The following is a 13,201-nucleotide window of genomic DNA, read 5'->3' as shown; positions in this document are numbered from 1 at the left end:
AAGCTGAGTCCAGTATTAGAGTTATTGCTTGAAATAACCAGGCCCCAGACTTGTAATTTAAGATTTAATGTTTAAATTAGTGTTTTCTTTGTTTCATGAAGTTTTGGAATGTTGAGTTAACAAGCACTTAGTAACCTAGATCGTATCTTTAAGAATGTATTGTGTGATGTTAATCATAGGAGACAGAGCACCTCCGACAGTTGACTATGTTAGACTGAGTGCATCTTGCAACTAGATATTAATTTTTGTTGGTAGATGCTGGCAGATTGGTATTGAAAGCTCCATACCCGTGGTACTTCCACGTTCTAATCTATATTGTTAAATAAAATGATACTTGGATTGATCATGAAGAAATTTTTCCTCCCGGCTTATTTGTGAGAGCAACTGCTGTTACTAATCAATGAGCTATAACTGCGAGAAGAGTCTTTGGGGGAAAACAGTGTGATAGATGGTATGAGGGCTGATTATCTGACTATCCCTAGTTCCTTTCAGTCTAAAGGACTAAAAGGGCATGCCCCTACTGTTTTCCAAGGGGTATCTCTCCCTGTGTCCCAGACCGGGACCATTTACACACCAAATCCAGTGACCTTTGAATGCTCAGGCTGATGAACCTCCCTCCAGCAACTTTTGACACTCACAGTGTGCTCTCTTCCACTCGTCCTTTCTTTTTGGCTTCTATGACATTTATGTCTCCCTGTTCTCCTGTTTGTGTCTTTCTTCTCTTCCTCCTTCCTGAATTCTCTTAGCATTGCCCAAATGTGAACATCCACCCCAGCTCACCTCAAACCCCTGCTTACAACTCCCTCGCAGTGGATCTGACATGACACTTAATGTCATCCCAGCCACTCTTTTCCTACCGTAGCTCCCATAATCATCCAGACCTCTTTAGCAAGCTCTGGTCTTTGATATTTTTACCCAGTATCTTCACTTTAAAGTAGCCATAGGGGCACCTGGGTGGTTCAGTTGGTTGTGTGTTCGACTTCAGCTCAGGTCACCATCTCATGGTTTGTGAGTTCAAGCCCCACATCAGGCTCACTGCTGTCAGTGCTGAGCCAGCTTCGGATCTTCTATCCCCCTCTCTATGCCCCTCTCGGGTTCTTATGCACGTGTGCACCTTCTCTCTCCCTCAAATTAAATAAACGTTTAAAGTAGCCTTAGAGTACTCAAACTCAGTGCATTTAAAGTAAACTTCCCTCTCCTTATTCTTCCTTTATCCAGTGTGACTGTCCTGACTGTCCTGACAGAGCAAGTGTAATCTCTATCTCTTGTCACTTCTCCTCTTGAAAATTTCCATTCACTTCCCCTTTTCTATAAAACAAGCCCCAGGCTTCTTATTCGAAGGCTCAAACACCCTCCAGGAATTGGCTCCAACCAACTTTCTAGCTTTATTTCTCAGTTAGGCCATGTGATCTCTTCCATTACTGTTTCACAACTATACCCCAGACCAAAACTTAGGAACCTGCCTGTCCACAGACAGCTAATATGAATAAGTGACTTGCCAGTGAGGGCAGAGCCATGATAAACTGGTACGCCCAGCATGAAGAAGGCAACTCAGCTCTAAGCCATGGTTGCTGTAGGACATGCAGACCTGGTGTTGCCAGATCTTCTGATTTTTAAATACTGTCACACAACAAAAAAACATCTTTAAGGGCTAGAGAAGGCCCAAAGACCATAAGATTGTGACTCAGCCACAGATCCACCCCTAGTCACTTCCATGCTTATGTTTATTTCACCTCTTTCTCCATACTTCTTACACGTGCAGAGGTCATCCCATGTGCTACCTGTTTGGTAAAACCTTCCCTGGGATATTGGAGTCTCCTTCATCCCCTGCAACATTTATGATTTGTGCTGCCCAGTTGAAATGTTACCTTATTTAAATTTACTTCCTGGGGATACATGTCTCAACTCCCTAACTCATTATGAGCATGAAACCGTGGGTCATTCTTATGTTTTCCTGTCTCTTACCCTCTAGTCCCTTCTTAACAAAAGTCTTATATATAGTCAGTTCTCAATACTTGGTTTTTCTTGGTTGATGGGTGGCGTTTGGAGAACTGGGACAGGATCTAAATATTATTTTATGACAGTAAAGAACAGAGAGGACTTACTGAGTGCCTGATGTATTCCGGTTCTCTGCCAGATGCTTTAGATAAATTATTCTGTTTCATCCTGGCTGCAGTTCTGCTAGGTGTGGGTGTGATACCCAGTTTACAGCTGCCTTAACTAAGGCCCTGAGAGGTTAAGTACAATGCCTAAGGCCATACAGGTAAAAATTCAGTCTTCCGATTCCCTTTGTATTTTTCACACTGTTTTCTAAGCTCCCAGCAGGCTTAGCAGACACATGCATGCACAAGCCACAAATGGGTTATAATTATAATTGTGCCTGGACACTGAGAGCAGCTGAGGGCTGAACCAGTAGGAGCTCATGGGACCTGTCACCTCCCTTACCCCCACGGTGACCTGCAAACATGGCCCTTGGTGTGGAGAAGGTAGGCAAGCCCTGTGTTGATTAGTCCATGCTCCTTCTAGTGACATTTGTAAAAGGCAGCATGTGCAATGTAATACAGTTAAGAACATAATTTTTGGTATACTCTTTCCTTAGGAAAGAATGATGGGATTCCAAAACCAAATTTTACAAGGTAAAATAGATTTCGTTACTTGAAGAGTGCCACCCAAGTTCTGTCTGGAGGAAGCTCCTGTCATTAAAGAGGTGACTTTTCAGACAGATTCGATATAGAAACAGCATTAAGTGAATAAGCGTTTCTTGTGTGATCAATATTGAAAACTAAAATTAGAGCTCAAGATTTGGTGGTTTTAGAATAGTTAAGGAATACTCTGGTAGAACTGTAAAAGTATACAGGAATCGAGTGAGTTTAAAAGCTGTGGTAAACAGCTGCATTTGAGGTCATTAATATCGCTTTCAGAAATGGAAAATTCATTGAGAAAGAAGCATATTTTTAACAGTGGAGCACTTTAACCTATGATTCAATCATGAACATTAATTTTTTTTTAACTTGTGCTTAATCAAATTACATGGTACATTTTGGCACTGCTTCTCAAAAAATAATGGCAAGTTGTAACATTCCAGGGCCAGAAATGAGACCTTTTATGTACAAAGTTTTTTTGGCTTCTTGAAATCAAGGTTAAAGTAGAACATATTTAAAGTGCCTTAAATTCCATTGCATCTGAAGTAGAAATACAGGTGAAACAAAATTGCTAATAGTACTTAGGGAATATGGGTTAGTATAGAAATGTTGAATATTCACATTACCATACTTAGATTAAATAGCTACTAAAGGCAGTTGTCTGTCAAAATTTTTATCATTTGCTTTCTTGGCAATTCACTTATACCCACCCCCCACCCCCAGAAAAAAACATTAAGCTTAGACCTTTTTGAGACATTTAGATCAGTTTCTCTTATTTGACTACATTTACATAACAGAACCCTATAAAAAGGATCTGTACCAAACTGACACAAGTCTTAGGGTGCTCTAGAAACATTTATGTTTTACAGAAGTGAAAATTTTGAGTGCTTGATACACTTAAAATGAGAATGAGAAAATACTTTAATTTTTGCATAAAAGAAAAATACATTCATGGGGCACCTGGTGGCTCAGTCAGTTAAGCAACCGACTTCGGCTCAGGTCATGATCTCGTGGTTCTGAGTTCCAGCTCCACATCAGGCTCTGTGCTGATGGCTCAGAGCCTGGAGCCTGCTTCGGATTCTGTATCTCTCTATCTCTCTGCCCCTCCCCCACTCACACTCTGTCTCTCTGTCTCTCTCTTAAAAATAAACATTTAAAAATTTAAAAGAAAAAAATAAATTCAAATAAAATCAAATAGAAACAGACAATTCTTGTCTTACACCTTAAAATGAAAACAGTAACAGATGATAAAGTCTCATATTAACATCATTATGGTGAATAATAGACATGAATATTAGAGACATTTCTATCAAAGCTTTAGATTTTGACCACACATTGATATATTTTATTTCAAGTGAACATAGTGCTTAAAACTGTAATAGTATTTGCTTTCCAGCAATAAGTATGATAAGTATGATAAGTACATACATACTTATGATAAGTACATAACATAAGTATGTTATCAGCATGTTTCTGTTGTACTGCAAGAGTACTTCCTATATTTAAAAAAGCCACAACATAAATATTCTTTTATTTGGGGGGAGGGATGTTGTGTGGGGGGGTAGTATTCCAAAAAGGATGGCTGAATATTTTTGTCAGTGATGAGTTAAGAATTTGGGATTCGGTTTAGTGATTGATTTAATGATTAGAATTTCAAAGGAAAGCTTTTTGTGTATTAATACCTAGGTATTCACAGAGTTGGAAAGCAAAATGAATATATCTTTTTATTCAGAATGTTAGTGTATATGGCAACTATGAAATTGTTTAAATGAGAGATATTTTTATACACAAATGTGCTTTTCTGCCTGTCTTAAATTACTATTAATTAAGCATTATATAATATAATAGATAATTATAGTGTTTTAATGTCGATGCCAGTGGATTTGCTACTCTTTCTAAATGGCTATTGTTGGCTAATAGTCTTCAGGGGATCATTTATGTAGCCATTGTGGTTCTAAAAATATCCCTAAATGCCATGGGACAGCCTTTTTTGAAACATGGCTGTTATAAAATGCATTTTTATCTGAAGTGTGTCCTTTTGATTATATCATTCATTTACTTTCATGTGCAGCAAAAAATACCAATGCTGAAAAAGAAGGGAAAGATCTTTATACATAAAAAAAATTTGATAACAATATGTTATGTAGGGAAAGATGTGAATCAAGGGTATTGAGAAACTGTTGTATTCATTAGGATTTTTAGCTATTTAGTAGGATTTTAACCAGAGATGTTTTCATGTAGCCTCATTGTTTTTATTTTAATTAATATTTCTATGGCAAGGAGATAATTAGGTAAATGCTGTTGAATATTAAATATAGCAGAAGCTTAGGGGAAAGCATTTCTGGGTCAAAGCCCTTAACAAAATATTGTCATGTGTGAGCTGATTAGTTGAATTGAATGCCAAATGGTTTTGCCACCATACAACCAGAATCTTAGAGTCACTCAGTTCATTATCTAAGGCTGTTCCAGAATGGAATGATTGGTTATGTCAAAGTTTAATGGCATTCATTCTAATTTCAGTTGCTAATGGAGTAAATTTTGATTAGAGAATAGTTCCAGCCTCCTTAAATTAGCTAAGTGTAAGAACATCCCAGAGAGACTGAACCTGCATTTTGAATGCTGAGTATATGAGGTTCTCAGGGCCTCACCCAGTGCTTTCTGTGTATTGTTGGCTCTGATCTATAAGGGTCCACAGAGAACCCTAAAATAGATTCTAGGCTACTCTGTGATTCTTGCTGCCTGTATCTAACATTGTATGCAAAAAAGACTCCCATTTCTAATTAGACCAGAGACATTGAGGATTTTCATCAACTACATTTAGTACAAAGCAGTGTTAGACTTTGGGAACATCCCTGTTCAGTCGTGTCCCAGAGTGATACGATAGTTCTCAAGTTGTATTTCAAAATATCCTAGGGTTCAGACATTATGCCGTTAAACTGTTTTGTTTAAGTTTGTTTATTTTTAAGAGAGAGAGCACAAGCAGGGGAGAGGCCAAGAGAGAGGGAGAGAATCCCAAGCAGACTCCATATTGTCAGTACAAAGCCAGACACAGGGCTCGAACTCACAAACCATGAGATCATGACCTGAGCTTGAAATCAAGAGTCAGACACTTAACTGACTAAGCCACCCAGATGCCCCTATTGAAACTATTTTAAAAACTGTGATGAAGGACACAGAGTTTCAAAAGTATATTTCAAACTTTCCATTAGGATAACCAGGCAATGAACTTATGCTGCCAGATTAACTAGTTTTGGGGCAGGTCTTAGAGTAAACCTTCTCCCGCCTTTGTTGTGCACGTGTAGATGCACGTGTAGAGATGGAATCTCTTCTGTGAATTTGGAAATTACATTGAAAGTCAGAGTTTGCCAGTGACTTTTGTAAGCAGGCGCTCTAGTGGAGAGCTCCTGGCTCTTCTGTGAATATAGGATGTGCGTGTGCGCTCACACTAAATCGTCCAACCAGCCACATTGCCACAGTTGCCTGTAAAGCTCTATACTGGGCTGTTCTTTCCTCTTACACACTTACAGTGTATAGATCTTAATTTAGGCCTACTGAGGCCCAGACACATCTGTTTGAGAACTTACTTTTACAAGAAATAGTAAGTTGGAACAGTGACTGTTAACATACTGCAGTGTGATACAACATTGTAAGTGTAGGCTTATTTTACTGTATAGGCGCCATTTGTCAAACTCATTTTTTAATAAAGAATAGTGTTACTTAGTATAAATAAATAAGTATCTTTGAAAAAAACCTTTCTTAATACTTTTCCTTAACATCTATGGTTCATTTCACTTAAGGGCATTTTGCAATTAGAAAGCAAGCTTGTTTTTTGTTTTGTTTTTTTTTTAAACATTACCATTTGGGGCGCCTGGGTGGCTCAGTCGGTTAAGCGTCCAACTTCGGCTCAGGTCATGATCTCGTGGTCCGTGAGTTCGAGCCCCGCGTCGGGCTCTGTGCTGACAGCTCAGAGCCTGGAGCATGTTTCAGATTCTGTGTCTCCCTCTCTCTGACCCTCCCCTGTTCATGCTCTGTCTCTCCCTGTCTCAAAAATAAATAAAACGTTAAAAAAAAAAATTAAAAAAAAAACAACATTACCATTTGCCACTTATTTGTGTAAATCAGGATTATCTTGATGTTCTGCAACCAAACAAAACAGAATTAGTGAAGCAGGGACAACTGATATAGGACTGTATATGTCATTTACTACCTCTTTATAGCAGAGTTTTGTGTTCGTAAACTTTGTTGTTTCACATGGATCAACTTTTACAGTAAATGTTATTGGTTATTTATAAAAATTCTGGAATTTTTCCAGTCTTCAACATAGAGCTATAGGGCTCTATACTGGGCAATTTTTTCTACTTACATACTTAGAGTAGCAGTTAGAGAGCTTAAATGCTATTGAGTATACAGGCTCATTAGTCTCACAACTTAATGCTATTTCAATTATCTAGAAATTTGATGGCCAGAATGTAATGGACATGAAAATGAAATCATATAGTAAAATGAATTTTAAGTTAAGGAGGGTGGATAAAGACTATTATGGCCAGAGCCCTACTTTGCATTCTACATGTAATCTTTTTTCTATCAATTTGGAAGTGATATTGGGGGATGAGAGTTTGCCTGTTTAGGTATTCTATATGACATATAAGCTGCACTTTTCTTAGAACACTCACGGCCAAGAGGCAAGAGAGCAAAACAAATCAAACTTGTTTTTGTTGGTTGAGGAGGTAGGAAAGGGATTGGGAAGGAGCATATTGTGATACATTATACCTGCTCCCCATTTTTAGTGAGACTTAGCTCTGTCTCTCTCTCCATAGCAGTAACAACATCAACTGCCACTTTCCCAACTTCTTACAGATGCCTTTGAAAGAGAAAGGTGAATGGTCTTGGAACCTGATCTGTGTTCTCTAAGTTTATTATCCTACTTTATTATCCATTGTTCTTGCCCTAGACTTAGGTAATAGAAAGCCTTAATTTATTAAAACATGCAGGCTTCATTTCCTGTAGGATTGGAGTATATACCCCAGAAATATTGTAAAATTTATTTTTCAGAAGACTTTATTATGTATTGGTTTTCCATAACGTCTTTATGGACGTATGAGGTATTCTGTGTAAGGAGTTTAAAAAATCTTCACTTGAATAAATGATGTATTTTGTGGCTAAAATTCTCCTATCCTAATGCCTCCCACACCCACCACCATGTATCATGTTTCTGCCACACACTGTTTTAGAGGCTGGAGAAGCAGTTGTTCCTCTTACCACTGGTTCCTTACCTTGTGTTTGTTTTTCTTGCTTCGCAGAGACCCTCCTTGATGACTTCCTTCTCACGTACACAGTCTTCATGACAACTGATGACCTGTGCCAGGCGCTACTAAGGCAATATCCTTCATTAACTTCAGGATGCTGCATCGGCTTCCCTTCAGACCGATGTCTCGCATTAGTAATTAACTGCCTTTCCTAATTTCCTCAGCTCCTCTGTAGAGTGTGGATATGTTAAATATTAATGTAATGATATCCAAGGTAAAAGACGACACGAGACAGAATTGACAGGGGGAGCTGGAAAGCAGGGCTGCTGTTTTCACCTTCTAGGTCATGGGTAAATTGTACTGTTTGTATTATGTTTTCTTCCAACATAGGTCTCAAGACTTTAGAGAACTAGAGGTAAGTTTAGCATAGTGGGTGTACCCCAGAGTCAAGAGGCTGAGTGGATTGGCAGTAAGTGAACTTGTGAGTTCGTGCCAGAGGTTCGTGCCAGCGGTTAGTGCCAGAGGACTTGTGCAAGAGAACGTACACACATGATGGCACGTTTCTCCACAAGTCCGGGATCAGACCAGCTGTCCCCCAGGTGGGAGGTCTAAACTACGCCCTGGAATCAACTGCCGTCTCTTCAGAGCTTTGTGAAGACATGTGCTGTTAGAATGATGGATGGGATTAGAAGGTTAATGACCAGTTAAGGAAGCTTTATGATTTGATGCATTAACTAGGAGGGATGCAACAGAGGAAAGGCCAAAAAGCCAAGCCAAGTAAATTTACTCAAGAGTTTCCACACAGGCCTCTTGACTCACAATGTTCAAGGAAGGTGCTTCAGAAGCATTTAAGAAGCCTGGTAACTGTCAGATTTTTACCAAACTAAACTGAAGATTCCACTTGAGCTCATGTGAACATTTTCGGAAAGACAGATTTTGTGTGTGTGTGTGTGTGTGTGTGTGTGTGTGTGTGTGTGTGTATACCTAGGTTTTATTGAGCCCTCAATGGTAATGGTCTTGGCAATATTCTTTTCCTGTTAAATAATTGTTCTATTTCTCTCCTACTTTACAGCCTTTTCCTGCTTAAGAGAATACCTTCAAACTCCATAAAGGGCATAATTGAAATAAAATCTCTCTTAATAATACATTAACTAGAAATGGTGATTCGTTTTTAGTGCTTTGTTATCATAAGAGCACACAAAGCTACAGATCTTGTGAAACTTTATAGAACTAGTTCATAAAACTGATCTTGAAAAATTAGCAGTTTTGAATTTGGAAAATTTCTAAACCAGATTTCTTCCACAGCTCTCAAGTGGGTGTTACTAAGAAATTCTGTAATAATTTCAGAATTATACTTTAAAAGTGTTTTAGGGGCACCTGGGTGGCTCAGTCAGTTGAGCGTCTTCAGCCCAGGTCATGATCTCGTGGTTCGAGCCCCACATCAGGCTCACAGCTGTTTAGCACACAGCTTTGGGTTCTCTGTCCTCCTCTCTCTGCCCCTTCCCTGCTTGCCCTCTTTCAAAAATAAATAAACATTAAAAAAATTATTAAAAGTGTTTTAGGAAAATATCAATGAGCTAGTTTCTTCTACATTTTAATGCTAACGTTTTCCCAAAAGTATTACCATCTATTGAACAACATAGTTTGTTTTATAGCAAATAAATGCCTTCAAATCATTGTTTTTAAATATGATCCTAATATCATTTGTGATTGTTACTAACTAATATAATGCATCATAAAATTTCTCTGAAGAATCTCTAAAACTTTACTATAAGCATGTTTTGAGTCTTTGACAGACATTTTTTGAGAGAGAGAGACTGTGTGCACCAGGGAGTGGCAGAAGGAGAGGGAAAGAGAATCTGAAGCAGGCTCCATACTCAGCGAGGAGACCGATGCAGGGATCGATCTCACGACCATGAGATCATGACCTGAGCCCAAATCAAGAGTCGGACGCTTGACCAACTGAGCTACCCAGAGGTCACTAAGACGTTGTATATGAAAATTTAGTTCAGATTCTTAGCAGTCTTGTTACTAATTATCAAAATTTATGAAATCCATAACATTTTTAAGTCAGGAGTCTTCCTACATGACTATTTCAATATACTTGCAGACTCTGCTTTTTGTGAAATAATACGAACCACAAACAAAAGTATGGCATCCATATTTAATTTAAGAGATTTTTTGGTACACCTTAGTGAAGATATCTTATATATCCTCCTATCACCTTCTAAGAGTGGTCTGAATTATTTTTTGTTTGTCCCCCATGTTTTTTGACTATTATTTACAGATTAGAGCCATTTATACTGTTTTTGGATATCTTAGATGGGTACTTTTACAGTGATAGAATTTTATACTTTTCAGGTTTTATCATCATCAAGAGTATTATGTGAGCTCACAGGTTTAGTCTAGCTAATGGTCAGTGCATTACACTGAAAGTAAATCTTATCCAGTGCTTTCCCACTATTCCCCTCCTCCAGCTACATTTATAAATCAATATAATCTAGCATGGGAAAAATGTGTAAGAGTAATATACCCTGATACAGAAAACAGAATAATCCAAATGTTAAATTTAATCAGTAAACATTTTTAAAAATATATCTTGGGGCATCTGGGTGGCTCAGTCAGTTAAGTGTCTGACTTGGGCTTAGGTCATGATCTTATGATTTGTGGGTTCGAGTCCTGTTTCGGGCTCTCTGCTGTCCCCATAGAGCCTGCTTCTGCTCCTCTGTCACCTCTCTCTCTGCCTTTCCCCTGCTTGTTCTCTTTCTGTGAAAAATAAATAAGCATTAAAAAAATCTATCTATGTCTATATCTAGACAGATATAGATAGATATAGATATAGATATAGATATAGATATAGATATAGATATATCTTGCAGAAAGAACAAGATTAAGCAAATAAGTGGTAGTAACTATGAATGGAGAGGAGCAGCTGAACTGTCAGTCCCTGAACTTGCTTTGTCCTCCAAGTCCACAATTGTAGAACATATATGCAGTGGTACTAAAAAGCTCATCTCTTGGCTACACATGCTGACCTAAAAGAAAGAAGCTGTTAGTACTTTCTAATTTTCTAGGTTTTCTTTATATTAGTCAGGCCATGATAGTCACAATAAAAGAAGAACATGATATCTGTACAAGTGAAAATAATGAAGGATATAAATCTTTATATTTTGCCTTTTTAGAAAAAAACCAGGAAAAAATAGAAGCTTTAACAGGTTCTTTGTGTGTTTGCCTGAGTTTATTTCACAGATAGAAATAAAAAAAAAATCAAATGCCCTTAATGTGTTTTTGCAGACTGGGGAGACAGTGACTGAAATATGTTTTAAAATATTTACAAAGGCTGAAATAGATATTTCTATTTTGCAATTATGTATCAGCATTAAAGAGTGTAGATTCCTGTCCAGCAACCCCAAAGCCTATCTGTCCTTGGAATCATAGCATTTCCTATTCTGATTTAACTTTTCATTGTATTCAAGATAGTCATAAATGATCATTTGGAGAACAAAAACACTAGATTGGTTTGGAAAATGTGAAGCTTCTGTCTCATTCCTGTGGCTTAAACACGTTGCTTTTGAGGTTGTTCTTTTTATACAATTTTAACAGTATAGTTAACACATGGTCGGTCACTGTATACAAATTTGGAAATATTTATGAGTATAATAAAAATTAAGGTACTCTGATATCTCATTACCTTGAGAAGCCACTGTTAACTTTCAGTATATATTATTCCAGGTAATGAAAATTTTCATATAAATAAGCATAGTTAACAGAAATGGATCATCCCATCATATTTTCTCACTTGCTTTCGTACTCAACAATACATGGTGTGTTTTTTGTTTTTTAATTTTTTTAATTTATTTTGAGAGAGAGAGACAGAGCAAGTGGGGGAGGGGCAGAGAGAGAAGGAGAGAGAGAATCCCAAGCAGGCTTTACACTGTCAGTGCAGAACCTGATGCCGGGCTTGAATTCACAAACTGTGAGATCATGACCTGAGCTGAAACCGAATCGGACGCTTAACCAACTGAGTCACCCAAGCGCCCAACAATACATTTTGAACATCCACTGTCAGTAAATGCACTATAAGGTCATCAGTTTTATGGCTATAGAATAGCCTATTAATGCATATGTGATAATTTAGTTAACTATCCACAGTGTTTGAAGCATTTAGTTTGTTCCTGTTGTACTTTTTTTCATTCCAGTGAAAATGAAAATCAGCAGTCCTTTTTAATTATGTCTGCACATTTATCCAGTCCCTTTTTTCCAAGAAAATTCCTGGGGTTGGGCATTTAAATCATATCACAAATTATGCTCCAGAACTTTGTGCTCATTTGGGACTACTTGAGAAGTAACTGGTTTTATAAATTGTGGATTTCTGAAGATCAGAGGATACCTGGCCTAGTTCTGATCCAACTTTTATGGCAAGTGTCTACCTATGTAGTGACACCAGATCTCTTGGAGCCACCCTTGAAATTCATTGGTCTCTCTCTCTCTCTCTCTCTCTGCCCCAACCCACTCACATTCTGTCTTTGTCTCTCTCAAAAATAAATAAACATTATAAAAAAAAAATTTTTTTTTAAAAAGGGGGCACCTGGGTGGCTCAGTCGATTGAGCGTCCAGCTTCGGCTCAGGTCATGATCTCACAGTTCGTGAGTTCGAGCCCCGCATCGGGCTCTGTGCTGACAGCTCAGAGCCTGGAGCCTGCTTCGGATTCTGTGTCTCCCTCTCTCTCTGCCCCTAACCCACTCGCATTCTGTCTCTGTCTCTCTCAAAAATAAATAAACATTAAAAATTTTTAAATAAAGAAAAAAAAAAGGAATTCATTGGTCTCTTAGAATCTCTTCATGGTGACATTGACCCATGCTGCTGTATGGAACTGTGTCAGCAGCTATCAGTGCAAATCATCTAATTAACCTTCACGACCTGCCACCAAGTGCATAGAAATCATTTCCTGGGTTTACTTACTTTAGCTCTTTCCAGTGCATAACTTTTGCTCTTCCTACACATATACTTTTCCTCCGGCATGCTTAGATACTTGTAGATTCTTTGAAAAATGCTTTAGCATATTTTGAGAAAACAGTAGATAGATCTCTTTATATTTTTACTTCCAAGAACGCAATATTCTTTCTTAACCATTTGCACCTATTCTGCTAAGAAGTATCAAGGCAAAGAAGAAAACTCAGATGTTCCTTGTCGGAAACGTAAGGTCTTACATCTCGTGTCCCAGTGGATTGCTCTGTACAAAGACTGGTTACATGAAGACGAACATTCCAAAATGTTCTTAAAGGTAATCTGGTGACTTCCAGATATTCTTTG

General features: G+C 38.0%; 1 protein-coding gene across 1 annotated transcript in view; it reads left to right on the top strand.

Moving 5' to 3' along the window:
* The window catches only part of RAPGEF5 (Rap guanine nucleotide exchange factor 5), a 225,865-nt gene that overhangs the window by 168,792 nt on the left and 43,872 nt on the right, over window positions 1–13,201 (top strand). Inside the window, exons 12-13 of the mRNA XM_042919932.1 lie at window positions 7,943–8,021; window positions 13,028–13,172. Coding sequence (XP_042775866.1) covers window positions 7,943–8,021; window positions 13,028–13,172 — 224 coding nt within the window. The remainder of the gene's footprint in view (window positions 1–7,942; window positions 8,022–13,027; window positions 13,173–13,201) is intronic.

Source organism: Panthera leo, chromosome A2 (genome assembly GCF_018350215.1).
Source record: "Panthera leo isolate Ple1 chromosome A2, P.leo_Ple1_pat1.1, whole genome shotgun sequence".
NCBI lineage: Eukaryota > Metazoa > Chordata > Mammalia > Carnivora > Felidae > Panthera > Panthera leo.
Note: the sequence above shows the minus strand (reverse complement) of the source record. Positions and strands in the feature narration are given on the sequence as shown.